We start from the raw sequence: 23,084 nt of genomic DNA, 5'->3' as shown, positions 1-23,084 counted from the left end.
CTGATAATGCACTGGAAACTCTGTTAGTGGCACTCCAGGATAATCAGCAGAGATTTGGTGATATTTTCTCAGCTTGATGGCTTTTTGTAGGAACAGAATGCAGCTAAGGAGGCACTCAATGATCTTTCGTGTGACGAGCTACTGAAAGTCAAGTTCACTGGACACTGGACAGGCCCTCGCAAAGTTCTGGATATCAGTCCGGAACGAGTACCAAGTGTTGTGTAATGCTGCGCTGATAAAGCGTGTCCCCTTCGCATCAACATACCTCTGAGGGCGGATTTTCAGAGTAGAAGCGGATCTCTGCCAAAGTGCACGTGAGCGCATTTTCTTTTCATGTTCTGGCAACATATTTTGGCTAAATATGCCTCGTTTATAAATGTGTATACAGACAATTCCATTGCTTTTGTTGATAATATTCATTCATTTAATTGATAATATAGTGCTGTAATTTCATTTTCTAAACAACGTGTGCTTTTATTTTGACATTCCTTGCACGTTGAAATTACGCGATACATTAAGTGTGGGCTTGCCAAAAAAAATTCGAAATAAAATGGGGTCGTGGTATAAAAAAGTTTGAGAACCCCTGCTGTAGATACCAAAAGCATCGTCTCTGCCACACAGCCTGACAGAGCTGGAATACAATCTCACAAGCTGTTTGGCCTGCAATTGACCACTTGACAGGTCTGCAATCCCCAGGCCATGTTTAGGAACATGCGTGAGGCCATGTTTAGGAACATGCGTGAGGCCAGGTTTATGAACATGCGTGAGGCCAGGTTTATGAAAATGCGTGAGGCTATCAAATAATCCCAATAATTAGCCTAGTTATAGCCTAAGGCCTCTGATTTGTGTGGCCATGGACTGATACAGTTTGTCCAGGAAGGCTTGTTCCATATAATGGTTGAATGCACAAATCTTATCATTCCCCGCCAACAACGGGTTTACTCGTTATTGGGCGCCATGCATTGAACGCCAACAATGAGTAAACTCGTTATTTGGTCCGTTTTTCTTTTTTTCGATTTTAATATTCTATTCAATGTCACGGACCTGTATGTTGCCATTAAAAAGCATACTGGGACCCCAAGGGTGCAGTACCAGCCAGATCCGGCTAGGTGGCAGTATCGAGAGTGCAGTAAACCCTGTTCCAGACCGTGTGTTACATTTAAAGGGGACATGCATTGCTATTCCTTGCACTATTTGGGCAACTTTACACAATGCCTGTGAGTCTATGGAACACATCTGTAAGGTTTTTTTTTTCAAAAAAGAAAATTCATTGTTTTATATTTCTAATCAAGTAACGGAACGTAGACCAAATGCGTCCACATTTTAATAGGATTCTAGCACATTTTCATAACGATAGCGAATATTACCATTTTCATTGAGGTTTCTTACAAATTAACGATGGTTTATTATGTTGTCCTTTATATGCCGATTATCATTAAAATCTTAAATTGTACCATATGTCCCCCTTTAGACAACATATGTAACACTACCAGCGCACTTTTGTTAAGATAATTAGTTTACCATTCGCGGCCGCTATACCGAGGTCGCAGTAATAGTTTACCGCTGTTCAGATCACGGCGAAGAATAGACACATCCCAGTGACCTGTGACCTGTGCTAAGGATCTTGGGAAATGTATTCATGTAGTTTTCAACATTTTCACCTTTTTAATTTTAAACCAATGCTGCCATCTACTGACAACAGAAAGTGTTGTCTATCATCACTTCCGTATACAGCGTCGCCCGAAACGCATTCTAGAGATTCCCACTTTTTACTGGGAATGGGGCGTGGCCGTATTTGGTCCCAGACAATAAGAGTGGCTGCGATTGGTCACCGTGACGTTACTCAAAAGCATCAGTTTTCTCCCTTTGGAATTCAGACTGTTATTGGATGGGCTCTGCCCATACACGCTTTGAGTGACAGTCACCCACACAGTCTGCGACTGGCACAGAGAGAGATGGAGAGAGATTGAGGGGGAGACTAATAAATTTCGCCGTGGGGGGCATAATCCCACGGGACAATGCATTGGTAACTTGTTTAAAACACAATATATACCTCTGTGATTATTATTGCACGGATCGGAATACGGGCGTGCGCGTGGGAGCATGCGCAAAGATATTTTGACAGTGATAAGCTAGTGCTCACGACTGCGAGAGAGAGAGAGAGACACAGAGCATTTACACACAACCTGTGTAAATGCTCTGTGTGTGTGAGAGAAGACCCATCCCCGCGGCGCACGCACACACATTTTTACACACACTCCTGCGCGCGGGGACCGCGCGGTCCCTCTCGCTATCTCTCTCTCCCTCTCTATCTCTCTCTCTCTCCCTCTCTGCCTCGCTGTCAAAACCCGTTTTGAGGAAGTGTCGGGTTACACTATGCGCTACAACCATAGAGGGGGCGTTACAGCAAATCAGTACCTTATTCACGTCAGCAATACCGTCGAATCAGAACGGCTTAGTTGAGTGAGGGAAGATCTCGTGAACTCGAGACTAGACTGATGAGTCAATATGATAATTAACGACACAGACTAGGGCTGTCTTAAATGCTTCGAAGCTTCGAACGTTCGATTCGATGGCACAAGCTTCGAACATTAAAAAAAAAATCGAAGTTAAAAAAAAAAATAAAAAAAAAATAGTTTTTTTTTTTTTTTACTTCGATTTGTGTGTGTGTGTGTGTGTGGGTGTGTGTGTGTGTGTGTGTGTGTGAACTACCCATCCCAGTTAGGACAGCCGAATCCCGTCCAATCTTTCGCCGTCGACTAAAGACTCACTTCTTCAACCATTATCTGAAATGATAAAAAAAATAAAGAAAATCTAACCGTGACTAACCTTACTGTCATGCACTTGTCCAAATAAACTAACCTAGTACACTGTAACACGCAACACTTTGATGAACATTGTTACTCAGCTGATAGAGTTGTACCCTTCTTGCTGTCTTGTCGTACAGAACTTGTAAGTCGCTTTGGATAAAAGCGTCAGCTAAATGACTAAATGTAAGTGTGTGTGTGTGTGTAGGTGTGTGTGTGTGTGTGTGTGTGTGTGCGCGCACCTTGTAGAATTCCACACATAAGAAAGAAAGATACTGGGATGAATAAACAAAATAGGAAATAAAATGTAGAAATGCATGCAATACATAAATAAATATGAATCTCCATATATGAAATATAACATTTAGATAAGGTGCTACTGAGATGTTTTGGTGAGTTCTTTGTTTTTTTGTGGAAGTTGCCCTTCTTAAAAATGCATGAACATTCACTGATAATTGGTCTGTAGTGGAGTCTACAAGGTCTACATTGCCGGACCATGTAGAATCCGGACCTTGTAGACTGACATAATTCTGTGCATAGTTTAGTCTACACAGGCCATATTTCAAATAATCAAAATCTTACTTCATTCATCTTAACACTTTCAGTGCCACTCACGAGATTTCTCGGGTTTTTTTATAGGTGGTTGCATGCCACTCACGAGATTTCTCTGAATTATTATTATTATTTTTTTTTTGCGATCTGAAAAATTATTGCATCACCCGAGCCTACCCGAGTATAGCCAAGGGGCGCCGGCGATCACTGTGGAAAAAAGCGCCCCCTGTCGTCTCCCAGATGACATAAGTGATTTTGGAATGGACTCAATGAAAATGAATGGGGAAAAAAATCCGGTACTCCACATTTTCCAGTTCACTGATCCAGCCGGGGTTACTAGAGTTCATTCTGGAGCCTCAGATCCCCGCGGATCATGGAGTTCTACTGTATCGCGTTGGATCCATACACGTATCGATTTTTTCGAATGGTGATCAGGAATTGGAATATACCAGTTGGATACCATCTGATGTCAGGTAAGGACTCTATGTTATCAGTGGTAGGATAATCAGAGTAAGTTTGATGAAGTTATAAGCTGTTTTGTGAAATGTCTTCTTTCGGTTTCACTGTAAAAGTCCGTGAGGAAATCAACGGAGCGATTATCAGTGCGCGGCCGTAATGTGCGTGCGTACACGTATAATATTGATCATCTAGCGTTTATTTGAAAACGATTCATAAAAAGGCCGACGAATATCAACGTTGTGGAATATTCCACTAAAAGACGATTTTCATAGAATGCTCCAGAATGAGCTGTTTTTTATATCAAAACGGGGGCTTTTCTAACTGCTCTGAAACGGCAACGACGCGATAAAAAAAACAATCTGCCTTCACAGCACTGACTGGAAAATAGTCTTTGATAATGCGATGGGCAGATTAGACACATAGCCATAATTTAAAACATAGATTAGGCGATATTAACGTTAACATTGGCGCCGATGGTGGCATTCAAGCGGTAAAACGGAAAACCAGGCGTGGCGCTGAAAGTGTTAAACATTCTTGATTTGGGGGATTGGTAGTTCCCATGAAATCTGAAGTTGTTCAAACGACAACAGCGATCCACCTTGAATTAAATCACACAGCCGAGTGAAACCTTGTTGGATGCGTCAGTCACGAAAGGGGCTACTTAATTAATTAATCCAACCCACTTTATTTAGAGCACATTTAAAAACAACAACGTTTACGAAAGTGCTGTACAAGTCACACAACATAAGATAAAAAAATAAATAAAAATTCTCGAAGCTTCGAATTAAAATCGAAGCTCGGCCCCGAAGCTTCGATTGCCAAAAAAAGCTTCGAAGGTCAGCCCTAACACAGACCACATTGATATAATCCCAAATTGCTAGGAAACAATGCTAAACACTGGAAAATGCCATTTATAATGCATGGGACCTTTAAATCCCTCCGGGCGCTAAATTTAGACTGAGCCGAGTAAATCGCTTCATCCGACCACTTCGAAACGCATCCGGCACACTCTATCCATAAATTGTGCCAAATTATGTCCCGGGCCAGATGGACACCAATACTGGAAATTGCGATAAGACAATTGGAATATTCTTTTTGGAATACCCCCGACCAAAGGTAAGGACTATCTGACATCAATTTCAGCTTGATCCAACAATGTTTTCATATCGATCCAGCTGATCAGCGTCTGTAGTGTTCAACACGAATGCCGTTACTGGCCATCAAAGCATAAAAAAATGAAAAAAGTCACTGTCAAATGACTATAGTATTGTCTCCATAGCTATAATATAGATATAGGTCTACAAACAAGGTGACGCACTCCTATCTTTAAAGCGTGGCATAGCTAGAACGGGACCAGGCTAATCCCTGGCGCTGAATGAGTTAAGGAGAAGCACTTCTTTGTGAACTTCATTGACAAACATGATGTCTGGGGTATTATTATTATTTATATTAATTATTATATATATAATTATTATGTATTTCTGACAGCTGTAGCAACCAGATCCACAATACCATCATGTCTAGCAGTATGCAGACCTTTATATGCAGTACTCGCACACACACATTTTATTTTTCCTGCCACTTTGTTAAAACATTTATTATAAATGAATATGCAAATATTAAGTTTTGAATCTTTTTAATGAGCATGTTGGCTGAGTCTGTGTCTAGCGTTTTTTTTTTTAATGTGCATTCTTTCCTGTAGGGAAGGAGAGCTGCTTTGAGCGCATCGTCTCTCGCTTTGGGAAGAAAGTCACCTACGTGGTCATAGGAGACGGGCGAGATGAGGAATTTGCAGCTAAACAGGTAAAATATATGCGTCTGTCTGTCCCCCCAATAGAGACTGTCTGTCTTCCGTTCATCTTGTTCACTTCCCCACCATATTAGTCGTCTCTGATGCAATGTGGGGTACAGAATGCGTAAGTTCCCGTTCATTTCGGTGTTAAAACTTCTATAAAAATACCACATCCAAGAACCGAAATAGTCAATACTACAGGCAGAATACAAAATTACAAACTCTAGTTTTCATGGTTTGAAATATATATATATATACATCTGCACATTGAAATGCATTCATTGCAATCTACACACATAATGATGGTGGCAAAGTGAATGAAGAGAATTGTATGCCCAGTAGGGCTATATCGAATAATTCAAAACTTTGATTGTAACATAGGTATTCCTATAGACCAAACATGGTGACGTAATATACAACGTTGCAAATATTGAAATTGAAATTGAAAAACATCATTCAATATCAATAATAGGTTTTACAAAAAGGTGACATTCAGTACATGCCTGTTTTGCAGTAGTTAAAAGGTGTTTGGTCAAAGTTTCTGGAGCCCATTCTGGTTGTTTGTCCCTTGTAGCACAACATGCCTTTTTGGCGGATCTCAACCCACGGAGACCTGGTGTCTCTGCACCAAGCCCTGGAACTGGACTTCTTGTAGAGCGGAGCGGACTGGATGTCGCACACTAAAAAATAAATAAAAGGGAAACGGCTGTGATCTTTCTGCTGGCATGTGGAGCGATGCTAGGTCTTCCTCCACAACACCTATGACACACACACTGACACACACATATTACACACACATGCGCGCCTACTCTCACTGGTGACTCCTGACTCCCTGTGTGATTGGTAATGGACTGAAGTGGACTCTTCTGGTTTGGTAGTGGTGGTGGGAAGCGGACTGGATGGAGGCTCTTCACACCCAACACCCCCACCCCTATGGCAGCTAACCTCCCTAAAGGCTGAAACCGGCACTGACTGGAGGCACGGAAGTGACGACACACCCGACCCCTCTGTTTCTCTCTTTCTCTTTCTCTCTCTCTCTGTCTCCAGAGGCTGACACTGTGCCACTGGTTGCTCTGTCCCTTTCTGAATAGAATCAACCTAAGGGACTTCACCAAAATGGCCGCCCTGGTAATGCTCTGATTTGGTTGTTCCAGTAGCTTTCCTTTGATGATTCTTCACGAAGGAAAGCTTAACCCGTTCACTACCACACTACAGAAGGTTAACCCTTTCACTAGCACACTACAGGTTACAGACCGTCTGTAGTGTGGTAGTGAAAGGTTAACCTTCTGTAGTGTGCTAGTGAAAGGGTTAACTGTCTGTAGTGTGGTAGTGAAAGGTTAACCTTCTGTAGTGTGCTAGTGAAAGGGTTAACCCTTTGTAGCGTGCTAGTGAAAGGGTTAATATCACAACTAAATGAAAATCTTTTTTGGATAAGGTTGTTTTGCACTCATTTCCAAAGCTTGAAAGCATTGATTATATAATTTTTACAGTTCTGTATGCAAATCATCAAGTTACTGAATCAACTTGATTGATGAGGTCAGTGATCCTTTGAGGGGTGGGGTATTGGATAATCATATTTTTGATTTGCCTCCATGATGTACTTTGTAGCCTATATTCACTTGTTGAGGAAGGAATTTATACTTCAAAATAGAAGTCTGTGCTCTGAAACAAACGGTGCTTCGATCTCCTTCAGCTGTTGACTTGATACTCCTGCTTCCCCCCTGCAGGGGACTGTGTCTACAAGATATATGAATAACAAATTCAGTTATTCAGGAATACTAAAGTGTTTCGCCCCCCCCCGGCCGAGCAGCACAACACGCTCCATGCAGGGAAGCACACGCATAGAAAGAGGGAAAGCGGGTTTGCTCAGTTGTATCCAAACATTTATTCTGGAACCAGAAGGAGGGATGTTTGCTAAATTATTTTGGAGCCAGCACAAAGAAGACTTCTTATTTGTACTGCCTCCAAAATAAGAGTTTGAATATAAATTGAGCCAACATCCTCTCTTTCTATGCATATGCAGCCTTATTCTGAACATTTTGGTAGTTCAGGGGTAGAACGCTGCTCCTCCACACTGTTGAAGGATGTAGACGTGAATGGTAGGTGTGAAGCAGCCGTAGTGTCTGCTTGGAGGAAGTGAAAGCGCGACAGAACAGGTGTGTGTGCAGCGCAGCACCCGGAGGAAAGTGCAGATCTATTTGGCAAAAAGAAAGAAGCAGCAGGTGGTTGTTTTTGAAGTGTAAATTCCCCTCCGAGGTACTGCTAGTGTTCTCATTCACCATGAGACATCCCTCCTGACCTGTCAAGTCAGTCAGCTGCCCCAGACCTCTTCACTGTGTTGCAACAGACTCCTGTGTCACTTTTTATATACAAGTCTGATCTGTGGTCAGACACTATTGACTAATCAACACTTTTTTTTTTTTTTTTTTTTTTTTCATGGCGAGGATCAGAGGCTGTTTAAAGTAAGCCTCAAGGTAAAGCCAAAACCGGCCTTTCTGTAAATGTATGGTGTTTGGAAAAGGTAGCAAGGCAGTGCACAGTTTCCTGAGCATAATCCAAGTCTATTATGTGTATATTGAGACACCCTGTTGTTGGGGTTAGAACTGTTCCTCAGAGCACAGCCCTAAGTGTCCTTTAATTCCACATAAGGATCCGTTTTATCGATAAAGCATTTTAAAGTGTTTTAAGTGAAAATGTAAAAATCGCACAATGTATACGTATTGTATTAAGTACAATGGTTTTGTGTCCTAGTTGGGTACCAGGACTCTTAATGTTGTCAGATAATGGAACATGTGAATAGAGATGATGATGCTGTGGCGACGAGGTGGTCCTGGTAACAAATACACCTACTTAATGTTTCATATAAGATGTTGAGTGTTTCTTCAACTCATCATATTTCTTGGAGTCGAATCATCTATTCATTAGGGTTTCGGTCGACAAAGACATTCTATTTGATTTGTTTTTATTATTCGTTTGGTATGTGTTGTACATGTTATCTACTGGACATTTGTAAGCGCATCCCCTCACATTGCAACCAATACTCGACAAATAAGCACACACTCAAAACATTTAAAGGGATGATTTTGCATGATTGCCTTCATTATCAGGAAGATCATGTATGGAGATACATCCCAGTAATTGATGAAATCAGCTGTTGGGAGTAGTTGACAAAACTTATAACTATTAGGGTGGTGTGACATTTCCTTTGAGCAATGTTAAGATGGGAATTGCTTCCAGCAACAGGCAGCAAAGTGAGAGAGGGGGTCAAAAATCTGTTGTAATGTATCACTGCCTTTAGGTGACTCAAGTGTTTCATGAGGACAGCCCGAAATCCTCTGTAGGCCACTTGTAGAATTGCATTCCTTTGCATTTATACATAGGCATGTTCTGATTTTTAAGATGGGTTGCTACAAAAATCCCAAAGAGTAATTTCCAAAGAGGCATTTTCAACGTCATATAATTGGCCGCTTTTGAATCGCATGATACGTTTTGGTTTAAAAGCTGGGGGGGGGGGGGCACTTTGGGATCCTCTTTATTGTGCGAGACAACTACCGCCCCAAAGTCAGCTGCAGCTGACACACACGTGCACACACACATACACACCTGTGGTTTTCCTTAAAACCCAGCATCATCCGTCTGTCACATTGCAATCCACACCCTTGTCATTATGTAATACTGGGGGGACATGAGGGATGACTGTGCAATACATTGAGTTAGTGGTTTGTTATTTTTAACTGTATTTCAAAGGGATTTGTTTAGTTTTTTTCCTGATGTAGCTGGCCAACAAAGCTTGAGGGTCGACTTCCCCTGGTCTGTGTGAGATTACGACGATGATGAACAATACTGAGCCTGAAGATATCGCATTTTACACACATGCAGCTTGACCATTAAGAATGTGTTTTCTTTGTTTATGTTTTGTCTTTCTTGAGTATCTGTACATATTTATATTGTGCCTTTTAACCGTCATATGTATACATAATCTCTAAGGGAAATACTTAAGATGTGTTTAATGCATTATCATATTATTGTTACATGCTTCATCTGAAGTGTTATTTTACTTTTTCTTATTTTTTTTAACTACTTTGTCTGTTGCAGAGACTTGGTGTAACGCTTCAGTAACTTAAATGACAGGCATATTCATCATCTGTCCTGTCTATACTGTAATACTTTTTCTAACATTTACCAGTGAAATCTCATCTCTCAACAATCATAGCTGTATCCAGTAATCGAATCTCCTTTGGGAAATTAAATGGCATCCTTTTGTTGCTGTGAAATGCTTCTATCGCATGGCACCCCTTTGTTGCTGTGAAACGCTTCTATCGCTTAGAGACAATCAAATCAGGAACACATGGTACGCTGACTGCTGTTTAGATCTACTTATACTGAAATGTACATAGCAAGCAATCCTACTCTAGGTAACATTATACTTTTAGTTAATCATTTCATGCTGTGCTACCTAAATAGAGGGAAATGGGATTCTGAATCGACTCCCGTTTCCTTTGCATAGTCAATGTCAGACCATATACAATTTTATCTAGATTTTTCTCTCTGTACGTACTTGTCCGTTTAGTGTTGGCTTTTGTTATATTGTTTTTTGTCTGCATGCCAGTTTGTTTTGAAGTACGCCATTGGCTATCAAAAAATATGATCTTGCAATATTTTAGTGTATGCTTTCATTTAAACCTTTTTTAATGCCAAAAACTTAGTTATTTTTCAAAATGCTGTGTTTGCTTTTTTTTTTCATGTTTCATCTCATTGTCAAGGACCTTTGAAGGCACATAGCATCATGGTAGATATGTATCTGGCTTGAGTGTGATCCTGTCCACATTATCTGAACATTCAGTGATCATGTAATTAAATTAGTATTATTTCTCCACACTCGCTGTCTGGGACCTGAGCAATGGTTCTGTAAAAGGTTTTCCTGTGCTGAGAACACTCATGACAATGTAAATAAATAAAACGTTTGAAAATGACAGTTACTGACTCTACAGTATGCATTTAGATGTTCATACATTACTGTAAACGGAACAGAACCAGTTCATGAACGGAAGGGTTTGTAAAAATATAAGTAAAATAAGATGGACTGACTGGTCAACTGGTGGTGGGAAACCACACTGAAACCAGACTAAATAATAACCTGCTCCTCTGACTCAATTTCTTGACGATGGAAATTGACTGCATCAATCTGACCAGTTTTGTCAGAAAATTCTTTGCGATACATTCCTTAGCATTAGTCTCCTGTAAAATTCTGTCAGCGGGTGTATAGTGAAGGGGCGGGGGAGTGGCACTCCCCCACTTTGTATTTTCAAATAATAAACCAAATGTAGGAACTGTGCGGTTCACCTCCTACTTCTGTCAACATCGGAAATGGCTCCTCTGCCTCTCTCCTGCAGGGTCCCACAAGGCTCCATCCTTGGCCCTATTCTATTTTCTCTGTATATGCTGCCCCTTGGTTTAGTCATTCAAAAACACTATCTCCTTCCATTGTTATGCGGGACGACACTCGGGTCTATCTCCCCATGAAACCCAATGACAAGTCCAGTCTTGATAGCCTCCGATCCTGTCTATGACATCAAATGCTGGATGGCACAACATTTCCTACAACTCAATTATTCTAAATGTGAAATCCTCCTTTTCGGCCCCCCAAACCAAACCAGTGTTATCGCCAGCAGCCTGGGTAACCTGTCTGCCCTAGTTCAGTGTTTTTTCCAGCTTCGGTCCACAGCTAGGATCATGGCCATACTCTCCCCCTCAGACCTTGAGTCATTCACGCCTTCATATCTTCACGACTAGATTACTGTAACTCCCTGTACCTGGGGCTTAATAAGTCGACCATAGCCCGCCTACAGTTACCCCACAGTACTTGGAAGAGAGCTCATATTACCCCTGTTCTTGCCTCCCTTCATTACACTACAGGATAGAATTCAAAGTTCTCCTATTCGTCTACAAAGCTCTTAATGGTAAGGCCCCCTTTTATCAGACCTCACCCCCTATACCAACATCAGGGCCCTCAGATCTGCTGATAAGGGTCTCCTAACCACCCGTAGGTCCAACTTCAAGTCTAGGGGGGGGGGGGGGGGCTAGGGGGGGGGGGGGGGGGGGGCGGCGTGCTTTTGCTATCGCAGCCCCTGACCTCTGGAACAGCATCCCCACGTCCATCAAATCTACCCCCTCCATCGAGTCTTTTAATATAAGCTCAAAACTCACCTATATTCCTTAGCCTTCCCTGACTCACTCTTGACTCTTGCCTTGTTTGTTTTGGTGTGTTGTTGTTCTGTTTCTTTGTTTGTCTGTTGGTTGTTTATTTTCTGTTTATTTATACTTTAGGAGTACTTTCAATTTGTTTTGCTACGTGACCCACTGTAAAGCATGTCGGTTGACAAGTGTCATGTTTTAAATGTGCTATACAAATACATTTTATTGATTGATTGTGTGCTCCCTCACTTCCAAAAATAGCACTACAACTCCTGTATTGAAATAAGAATTTTATTTGAGAATGAAGGTAAACATTTTATTTTGGCGTCAAGGAGTGATTCATTACAAACAGGACTATATAAAGCCATGTCCTACTTGGCACTCCAGTTGACTGCCTGAATTAGCTTGGCATGCTTCACATCGTTCTTGTCAAAAAGCTGCACAAAGCGCCAAACATTTCAAGCATCTCTATCCACACAAGCCTGTATGACTCACAGTCACCTTCATCTTCCCCTTTGTGTCTCGAGGCTGTCAAGTGATGCGGGTCAGGAGTAAAAGTTATCCGACAACTTCTTCATTCTTGTATTCTCTATACAGTCCCTTTCAAACATTGACATCTCAGTATCCTGTTCGACTGGCACGTCCAAACTCTTAACCGCTTCACACTTTGGATCTTTCATCATCTTTGGATGATATAACCTGTAATACATTTCTTTACATGCAACACCGATAACAGACTGCAATGATTACAGAACTAACTATAAAGGTGTAGTGGGGCTGCGGCAGTTCACAGTAGATCCGCCAACACCCAGGGCCGGATTACCGACCGGGCCGCGGCCCGTGGGCCTCGAGTGATGAGGGGCCTCCAAAAAAAAAAAAAAAAAAATTATTTTTAATTTTTAATTTTTTTGGAGGTCACTAGATGCCCCACATTTTTTTTTTTTTTTTTTAACTTTAATTTTCTTTTCTTTTGGAGGCCCCTCGTCACTAGAGGCCCCAAATATTTGTTTATTTTTTTTAACTTTTATTTTAAACATTTTTGGGGGCCCCTCGTCACCCCACATTTAATTTTTTTTTTCTTATTTTGGAGATCGATGTCATACTGTGACACTGAATGATTGGCACTGACTGACGCTCTCTGATTGGCCACTGACATGTTTGCCCAATCGCGTGACGAGCTGTGTCTTTGCCCATTTCCTCGTCAAACAGCCTGCAAACTACCTGGCGTTCTATCGCCATGCTCTAAGACAAACTCTAACCTTAACCAACTTCGAAAGAGTGCCTAAGCTTAACCAGTGTAGAAACAGGCATCGGCCAATCAGAGAGCGTCTTGCCAGAAATGCGGCTAGGTTTAGAAATAACGCGACTAGGGGCCTCCACACTACACACTAGTACTAGTACTAAATACCTATATGTCCCTATGCCATAAATGTCATGTATGTTGTGTATGTCATAAATGTCTATATGAATTGAAAATGGGGGACCCTGATGTAAACAAGACAAACGTCTTTCTCAGGTCTGCATCCCCTGCCTTAACAATTGTGTGTATTGAGCCGTACTGTATTGTACCCATTCTGCAATCTGTTAAATAAAGTTTTCATTCATTCATTCAGTAAAAAAAATAAAAGAGATACGAAAATTTGAAATATAGGCCTCTCTCTTATACATGCCTCCTCCTAATACAAGCCTGGTATCCACTACAGTTGAAACAAATACAAGCCGGGGTTACTATTAGAGGAATTACGGTATTCTATATATTTTTTAAAGTGACATATAAAAACGCCACTGTGCGTGCACATGTGTGTGGGGGGGCCTCCACAAGAATCTGGCCCAGGGGCCTCTGAAGTCTTAATCTGGCCTTGCCAACACCACAGACCACACAGCAGCACCAGATCCAGCATCATCCCGGCGTGGTACAGCATAGACCAGTACCTCGTCCGTCCATGCACCGCGGTGAACCAGCTGAAATACCAGATAAGGCCTACGGTGGCCCGGTAGAGCCACTCTCCACCCACGCTATCCATGAAGTCTGTCTGCAACTGCCAGGCGACGAAGAACAGGATCATCCAGGAACACATGAAGTGGGCAAAGATGACACGGGGCAGGACGGAGGCGAAAAGACTGAGGGCGGCAATGTGGGCGGCGTTCAGCAGCAGGTTCCAGAGGAAGACCAACGACGAACGAACGAAGATCGCCTGCTTCTTCACGTAGGAGCTCAGGATGCCATAGTACTGAGTCATACCATAGGCCAGTGTTTCTCAAAGTGGGGGGCGCAGAGGCATGACAGGGGGGGCCTTGAGATTTTTTTTTTTTTTTTTTTTTTTTTTTTTTTGGGGATTACAGAAAATGATCACTAAAGTGCTATCTGTTGCAGCTGCACTGTTCTCCATGAAAATACCATTTCTCAAAATCTGAAAATCATTATTTAATAAAACACAGAAAAGGATCACCAAGTTACTCTGGATAAAAAAAACCTTTACAGACAACATTGAGACAAAGCTTCCCGACACATCTCCATCCAAACTCTTGGAAGAACTCTTTGAAATCTCATCTGATACCACCTGGAGAGCTAGTTTCAGAGTGTGGTGCTGAGTACCAAGTATCTCATGATGCAGCAGTTAAGGTGTTGATACCATTCAGCACCACATACAGTATCTGTGTGAAGCTGGCTGTTCATCAATGACGGCTCTGAAAACAAAATATAGGGCCAAGTTGAGCCTTGAGGATGACATGCGTGTTGCCTTGTCAAAGACTGACAGCAATAAAGACTGTTTGCTTATTTCCTATGTGTGGGCTTTTGCTCTGACGGTGCGCAGGCCATGGCAGGGAAAAGGAGGGGGCTACAGGCGCTCATCAAGGGGGTCTCGCTCATTGCAGCCACTAATGCTGTGATGACTCACATAATTTACTTACATTTTCTCTTTTTTTGCACAAATTGCAAAGTTCTTTCACAAGTTTTTTCACACGTTTTTCACAGTTTTCTATCTATATTTTTTTAAAGCAGTGTCCTTGAATTGTATTGCAATGTTACAAGATGTCTCTATTTTTGAAAAAGCAGTCTTGAGTGTCCATTGAATTGTATTGCAATGTTACAAGATGTCTCTATTAAAAAAAAAAAAAAAAAAAAAAAGCACAGTCTTTGAGTGTGTATTGGACTGTATTGTTATGTTGTTGCACAATTGCACAGTTGTAAAGTGGTTGCACAATTTGAAAGGTCACGATATTGGTGTTATTTCAATAAATTTAAACATGGCCCATTTCATGACTATTTTGTTGGGGCGAGGGGGGGGGGGCCCAAAATATTTTGGTCCGCCAAAGGGGGGCCTGACAGAAAAAGTTTGAGAAGCACTGCCATAGGTGATGGCCGATGCTGAACCGGCTGCCTTTAACACTGAGGAGAAGAGAGATTGATTGATTGATTGAAAACTTTATTAACAGATTGCAGAATGGGTACAGTACAGTACAGCTCAATACATACAATTGTTAAGGGGATGCAGACCAGAGAAAGACTTTCGTCTTGTTTACATCAGGGTCCCCCATTTTCAAATCCGGTACAAGAATCCACCATTAAATTGGCTTCTTGCGTTACAAATTGTGTGAGGCAAAGTGAGCCCATGTTAAACCTAGGAGATGCTCCTACAGTATGTATAGTACAATCTGTGGTTACTTTCTAGCTCCAAAATGGCATAAACTTGATTGGCTTTTCAGTGATCTCGATTTCCTTCCCTAAACAAAGACTAATAGTCACTATAGTATAGTCTATAGTCACTTTTCCGCACCTACTCCCGAACTCTGCATGCACAGATTGCCCACGGAGTCTCTCTGGATTGTCCAGAGATCTAGGTTTATCAATCTGTGCATGCAGAGTACGGGAATAGGTGTGGAAAAGTGACTATAGCTCAGCCGAGAAAGTGCCGATCAACTTGGGATTGGTCTCTCCATGTTCAGGACACTCGGGCGTATAAACGTCTATTGGATCATGTCTCACCCCCACAGCCGTAGCTACAACCACTTAATGGCAAGGCTCTCATCCACATTCATTCATTTTCTCCCCCCGCTCTCTCTCTCCCATGATTTCAGAATACCGGAAGTGTTGCAGTGGTCTATGGGACACGGGCAATATTGTGGTGCCAAAGCAAAGGGGTAGCGCGCCACAGACTAGTTCTAGCTGCACCTAGTCCCTATCGTGGCTTTGGAATTTGGACGGACGCAGTACCCAAGCTACTGTGGTTTGTTATGGCGTCCATAGATTGATCACTCAGTGGTCAATGACCTTGCTGTGAAATTACTACTACTTTTTGTAGCGTTGTGGCAGTTGTAATTTCATGATTAATGGTCTAGTTTTCCCACAATATTAACTTCTGTGGCACGATACTAGGCTGATAACGGCTCATGTTTGTTACCTGCTGACATGCATTAGACCACAGAGAGGTCAGGACATTTCAATGTAAAAAAAAATATCTGGATAACCCATTGAGCTTTAACTTATGACACTGTTCTGACATCTTCCGTATGAAAACTCTCAGCCTAGTATCGTGCCACAGACGTTGAAAAACTAGACCATTAATCATTACATTACAACACAAAGTAGTAGTCCTTTCACAGCAAGGTAACATTAAAAGGGGCACTTCACCAAAAAAACTGCTGATTTATTTTGCATGAAAAATTCTAAAAGGTTTTGGACACATTAATTACAGTCCATAAATATTTGGAAATTGTTCTCAATTTTGGCTCGGTAGGCTACACCACAACACTGGATTTGAAATTAAACAATCAAGATGCGCTTTAAGTGCTTTAATTTGAGAGTATTTACATCCAAATCAGGTTTTGCCTATATATGCCTCCTCCTTTTTAAGGGACCAAAAGTAATTGGACAATTGATTGATTGATTGAAAATTGTAGATTTTCAATCAATCAAACAGATTGCAGAATGGGTACAATACAGTATGGCTCAATACACACAATTGTTAAGGGGATGCAGACCAGAGAAAGACTTTCATCTTGTTTACATCAGGGTCCCCCATTTTCAATTCATCATAACATAATATGACATACAGATAGACAGTACTGTTACATCCAGACATTTATGACATACCAGATCTACAAATATACAGTACTGTTTAAGAGTACAACGCCTGTCATATATACCCTGGCGTTGGAAACTCTGATTAATAGACAAGAGTTTCTAAAAAGAGAGTATATACATTATATACATTTGAGAGTATACATTTGAGGGGGAAGAAACTGTACATTGAAGGGGGTGGGGTTTGGCCTGTTTTGAATTGCAGTCTCCCGTAGGTGCTCTTTTAGAGAGGTTTTGAAGGTGGGTAGTGATTCACATTCCTTTACAGCTGTGGGTAGGGCATTCTACATTGTTGTTGCATAATTGCTAAACGTGTTTAGTCCCTTGTTTGAGCCGAATCTGGGTTTAACATGATTTGTGGAGCTCCCTCTGGTGTTGTGTTCATGGTATTCACTGACCTTTGGGAAGTATTTTGACATGTATATGGGTACCTTAGTGGTGTAGTGTATCTTGTAGATCAGGCCCATTTCAAGTTGCTGTACTCTGTTGTCTACTCTAAGCCATTCTAGGTTGTCAAAGTGGGCAGGGGTGAGGTGGGTTCTAGGAGTAAGGTCAAGCAGTAGTCTGACCAGTTTGTTTTGTGATGTTTGTAATTTTGTTTTTAGCGCCTTTGAGGTGCTTTGGTACCATGAGGTGCAAGCATAGTCGTAGTACCCTTGAATGGGTGCTCCTAAGAGTCTTCAGGGTATTCTTGTTTACCAGAGAGGAGATCCGGTACTATCAGTGAAGCAAGCCAAAAACTAAATAAAACCCACGAGAGAGATAAGAAAAACATTAGGTGTGGTCAAATCAACTGTTTGTATTTTATTTTTTTATTATTTTTTAAACACACATATAAACAAACATGACAACACACGATAAGATACACAAGCATTAATACACAGTGTATATCCAACGAAATTACCATTTATACCAATGTCTTATACAGGATATACCCCTAATACCTGTTATCTAAAAACCTACACATATGCTCCAGCTCGAACCCCCCCCTCCCGGACCCCTCTTTGGATAGTACCTCCATTATCCCTCGCTCCTAACCAGACACTACCATTATAAGCTAGCTTTTATTCTCTCCACCACTTCTAACCACATTGTCATTTTGGATTCATTGAGACCCAGAATTCTTGCTGTAGATATTTCTTGATAAATCACATCGAGATATGTAAGAAACCAAACTTTCCGGCACATTTTTTCCGGTTGAAACCAGCGTGATGCGATCAGCTTTTTAGCTACTGTGATACCCGATAAAACCAATCTCTTTAGCTGTGGATGTACTGCAAACTCAAAAACATCATTCAATAGTAATACAGAGGGGTGTACAGGTATATTCCAAGATAAGAGTTTTGATAATTGTTGGGTCACATCTTTCCAGTATATCTTAACTGGTGGGCAGTCCCAGTACATGTGCATAAATGTCCCTTCATCCCCATTTGTACATTGGGAGCATTTGGAGTCTTGTTTAAGACCCATTCTGTTCAGTCTTATAGGAGTCAAGTATGTCCTGTGAATATAGTTAAGATTGATTTGTTGATGGTCCGGGTTCCTTGATGTAAGTCGGACATTTGCCCAGGCTTCTTGCCAATCAAAGTCACTTTCCAGGTCTGGTATATCCCTCCTCCAGACAGAGTCTAGTTGGAGGGTTTCATACGAGGACGTTAGTAATTGATGATAAAAATCTGAAACAAAACCTCTCGATGTCTCTCTTTCATAGAAGAATTTGTGGTATCTGTGATGTTCAATTGGTATGTCTAATGGAACACCGTGAGACTTCAAACATAGCCGTAACTGTATGTAAAAAAGCCATGTGGACTTGGTGAGATTACATTTTTTGCATATTTCTCCATAACTACAAAAACCCTGTTTGTTAAAAACATCCCCTAATGAGTGTATGCCTTGCTTTTCCCATATAGGGAATCTTATAGGTTGTTTTTCAATCAAGAGTGCATTGTTATTGAATAAGGGAGTATGATTGTGCCATTTATGTGGGTTAGGATATTTTTTTTGTGTTTCACGCCATATCCGGATCGCATGATTAATTATGGGGCCAAATTTCTGTTCACAATGCTTGATTGGTAGTTTAGTGTATGCTATGTCCTTCAGTCTATGTGGGGCTACTATGTTTTCTTCTAATTTTCTCCAGGATACTAATGCTTGGGGATCAAACCATGTTGTCAATGGTCTTAATGTGTACGCCTTAAAATAGTGGAAAAAATCTGGAAATGCCATGCTTTATTTCTCTGTGCGGTGGATCTTTTTATACGTGGTGGTTTGTTATTCCAAATAAATTTGTATGTGGAGGAGTGTAATCTTTTCCAGTAACCCTCTGGAGGGGGTAACGGTAGCATTGAACTGAAGAAGTTGATTCTAGGTAGTACGTCCATCTTAACTATTGATATCCGTGCCTGTACTGAGTTTTTAAGTTTTGCCCACCTATCAAGGTCGTCTTTGATTTTGTTTTGGATTATTGTGTAATTGTGCTTCACCGTTTGTCTTATGGTGGGGAATATTTCCACTCCCAAGCATCTAAAATGTTTTACCATAGGTATCTCTCCTGGGAGGGTTATATCTTTTTTTGCAGGGGTGTTAAGTGGAAGGAAAGCCGACTTCGGCCAATTTATCTTGAATCCCGATAAATCACCAAAGTTCTCAATCAACTTGAGCAGATGAGGCAGTGTGGTGTTGGGGTTTTGCATGAACAGTATTACGTCGTCCGCATATAAACTAATTTTATGTTGTGTGCCCTATATTACGATTGGTTGTATGGATTGGGATTGTCTTATATATTGTGCTAAAGGTTCTAATGATAGATCGAATAGATAGAATCGAACTGTTTGGTACATTCTCAAAAAGAAAGAACCCAATGATGAGCTCAGCAACACCAAAAGACATTTCTGTGTCAAAGTAGAGTTAGTAAAAGAAAATTATAATAATAAAGTATCTAAAGAAAAAAAGCATGTACAGTTCTGGAACAACACTTTAGGGACAGCTGAGACAAAGATCAACTTGTACCAGCATGATGGGAAGAGAAGAGTATGGAGAAGGAAAGGAACTGCTCATGATCGAAAGCATACCACCTCATCAGTGAAGCATGGTGGTGGTAGTGTTATGGCTGCCAATGGAGCTGGTTCCCTTGTATTTATTGATGATGTGACTGCTGACAATTGCAGCAGGATGAATTCTGAAGTGTTTCGGGTAATATGATCTGCTCATATTCAGCCAAATGCTTCAGAACTAATTGGATGGTGCTTCATAGTGCAGATGACCCAAAGCATACTGTGAAAGCAACCAACAAGTTTTTTAAGGCAAAGAAGTGGAATGTTATGCAATGGCCAAGTCAATCACCTGACCTGAATTCAATTGAGCATGCATTTCACTTGCTGAAGACAAAATGTAAGGGAAAATGCCCCAAGAACCAGCAGAAACTGAAGACAGTCACCAGGGACAAAACCCAGTGTCTGGTGATGTAGTATATGGGTTCCAGACTTCAGGCTGTTATCGACTGCAAAGGAGTTGCAACCAAGTATTAAAAGTGACCATTTTATTTATGGATTGTTAGTTTGTCCAATTACTTTTGGTCCCTTAAAAAGGGGGGTGCATGTGTATAAATTGTTGTAATTCCTACACTGTTCACCTGATTGGGATGTAAATACAGTAACCTCAAATTAAAGGTTAAAGGGGAACTATCTTATAAATGGCATTTTCCAGTGTTTAGCATTGTTTTCTAGCAATGTGGGGTTGTACCAACACTGTCTATGTGTCAAATTCAAATTTTTGCGCATTTCTCCAGTTCAGATGAGACACGGTCCTCCCCCAGTGAACTAAGCCATTCTGAATTTAGCGTACCTGTGACGTGTAAGGATTCTGATCTGCATACCTCAGCTCCTTCTGTGGTTGTAGCCACCGCCCACAATCAACAATTTGCTCAACACCGGAGCAAGTGGAAATAATGCAAAGCGGTTTCCCTGTCACTTCCTCAAAAAGAGAGGGAGAGAGAGAGAGACAGACAGATAGAGAGAGGGAGAGAGAGGCTCTCATACGGTGCGACTCGTCTCGGAGCATTTACACACACTCGCGATTGCGTGTGTGTGGGGGGAAACACGCGTGCTCTCGGAGCATCTCTCTCTCTCACTTGCTCGTTCTCACTCTCGCTCTCTCTCGTATCACAGCACTCGCTTGTATCACCGCCAACCTGTTGCAAAATATCATAGCGCATGCTCCCACGCGTATTCCGATCCGTGCAATAATATTCACGGGGGTATATATTGTCATTTGAAACAAGTTACCAATGCATTGTCCCGTGGTGAAATTAATTAGTCTCCCTCTCTATCTCTCCCCCCAAAGCCAGTGTAGACTGTGGGTGACTGTCACTCAAAGCGCATTGCGAGTATGGGCGGAGCCAAAAACAGCTTGGAATCTGGAAGTGCAGAAAATGCTCTAGAGTAGGCTACTTGATTAGAAATACAAAACAATACTTTTTTTTTTTTAATAAACCTTACAGATGTGTTCCATAGACTCACAGGAATTGTGTAAAATTGCCCAAATAGTGTAAGAAATAGTAAGATAGTTCACCTTTAAAGTCTGCACTTACTTGTTTAATTTAAAATCCATTGTGGTGTACAGAGCCAAAATTCTGAAAATTGTGACAATGTCAAAATATGTATGGACCTGACTGTAGTTTGAAATTTATTGAGTAAAAGAGTTTGAATATGGTCACCAGTAATGTCATCGTCGGGGACATTGAATCCTTGTATTGTTAATTACAGCTTGATGAAATTATATGGTAGCAGTCCCTATAAGACAAGGTATTGCTATTTTTTCCTCTACATCATTTCATGGTGCTGTACTTAATACAGCACAAGGATTCAATGTCCGGGACATTATGTCGCTGATGACATCACTGGTGGGATGTGTGAGATTATGTACAAAATAAAGCATTCTTTTTTGGTAAAGTGACCCTGTGGAATATTAAATTGTGGCTTTGGAATAGTATACGTCCACATTTCTAAATATGTACTGATAGGGCCTAAACTACACATGTGCTATAAAGGATCTGACAGCCTGTGAACTCCTTTTAACCTCCTTGACTACACAAACACAATGTCGTTTTGAGGCGTACCGGTAATACATACATGTAAAAAGCTCCACCTCGCCTCTCTGGATAATGACGGTGAGGACCAGAACCAACTGTGGGGCGCTCTCTGTGAAGTTCTCTATGAGCCGCAGCAAACTAAGGTCATAGTCCCGGCTCATGGAGTCCCGGCAGGACGCCACGACACCCAGGTCGTGCAGCTTCTTTGTGAAGAGTTTACGCACCACGACATCGACATACCTAGGAGGAAACGTCACGAGTCTTAGTACTTTTCTTCAAAGGTATACAAAGCAATACACACACACCAATTTCTTTTGAGAAGATGGTGCAGTACAAGAAGAAATCCCATCGTTATTCATATTCATTATAATGAATATGTACTGTTGGACTGTGGTAATTCATTCCATGTACGAATAAATAAAAATAAATTATGCTGCTCGACCGCTAGTTACGTAATTGCATGTCTTTAAACTATAGTATGGATGAAAACAATGTAAATAATCGAAAGATATGAAATTACGCGTTAGTTGGCTTTGTTATTACACTACTCTTTATTCTTTATTATACTTTTTTTTTACTGTATGAAGCACAATCTCATGTGTTAATAAAACTAAACTTGAACTTACTGTGAGCACATGATGCCAATAGAAAGTAAACAAAGCGTACCGACCTGAGGAAGACTCCCATTTGAAACACATGGAGAGTCTTGAGTGAGACCGGGCTCAGACAACTCTCCACTGTGGACTGTGTCTTGTAGTCATCATCGCTATACCACAGCCAACTGTAGACCTGTCCGATGACGGAGGAGCCGATCGGGAACAACAATAGGAGCCACATGCATACGTAGGCCTCTTCTTGGTAGAAAGACACAATCGCCCATGCGTCCAGCACAATGTCACCCAGAAATAACAGCAGACCCACACAAGTAAACGTGGAGTCCACAGGAGAGTAGGTAACAGGAGGGTTGTCCGACATGGTGCATGTAGGCCTAAAATTCCAAACAAACTTTTCTCACTAAACTAACCACTACTGGTATCTCTAGACTACGGTTTAAGTTACATAAAATGTGGGTAAACAGGCTCAGCCATTTGAACTTTGCATGACACA

At 41.3% G+C, this 23,084-nt stretch overlaps 2 protein-coding genes across 3 annotated transcripts in view; one reads left to right on the top strand and one right to left on the bottom strand.

Moving 5' to 3' along the window:
• eya3 (EYA transcriptional coactivator and phosphatase 3) overlaps nt 1–9,084 on the top strand; it is a 56,876-nt gene extending 47,792 nt beyond the window's left edge. For both annotated transcript variants that reach the window (XM_084313140.1, XM_084313139.1), the window contains exons 17-18: nt 5,521–5,621; nt 6,185–9,084. In XM_084313140.1, the coding sequence (XP_084169266.1) occupies nt 5,521–5,621; nt 6,185–6,265 (182 nt within the window). In that variant the 3' untranslated portion in view covers nt 6,266–9,084. The remainder of the gene's footprint in view (nt 1–5,520; nt 5,622–6,184) is intronic.
• Nucleotides 7,300–22,952, bottom strand: LOC311226530 (XK-related protein 8-like; the record flags this gene model as incomplete). Its single annotated transcript, XM_084311950.1, has 4 exons — nt 7,300–7,347; nt 13,695–14,036; nt 22,034–22,217; nt 22,648–22,952. 4 exons carry the CDS (start codon nt 22,950–22,952, stop codon nt 7,300–7,302), a joined length of 879 nt encoding a protein of 292 aa, XP_084168076.1.
• Nucleotides 22,953–23,084: the final 132 nt, after the last annotated feature.

Source organism: Notolepis coatsorum (genome assembly GCF_963971535.1).
Source record: "Notolepis coatsorum genome assembly, chromosome: 4".
NCBI lineage: Eukaryota > Metazoa > Chordata > Actinopteri > Aulopiformes > Paralepididae > Notolepis > Notolepis coatsorum.
Note: the sequence above shows the minus strand (reverse complement) of the source record. Positions and strands in the feature narration are given on the sequence as shown.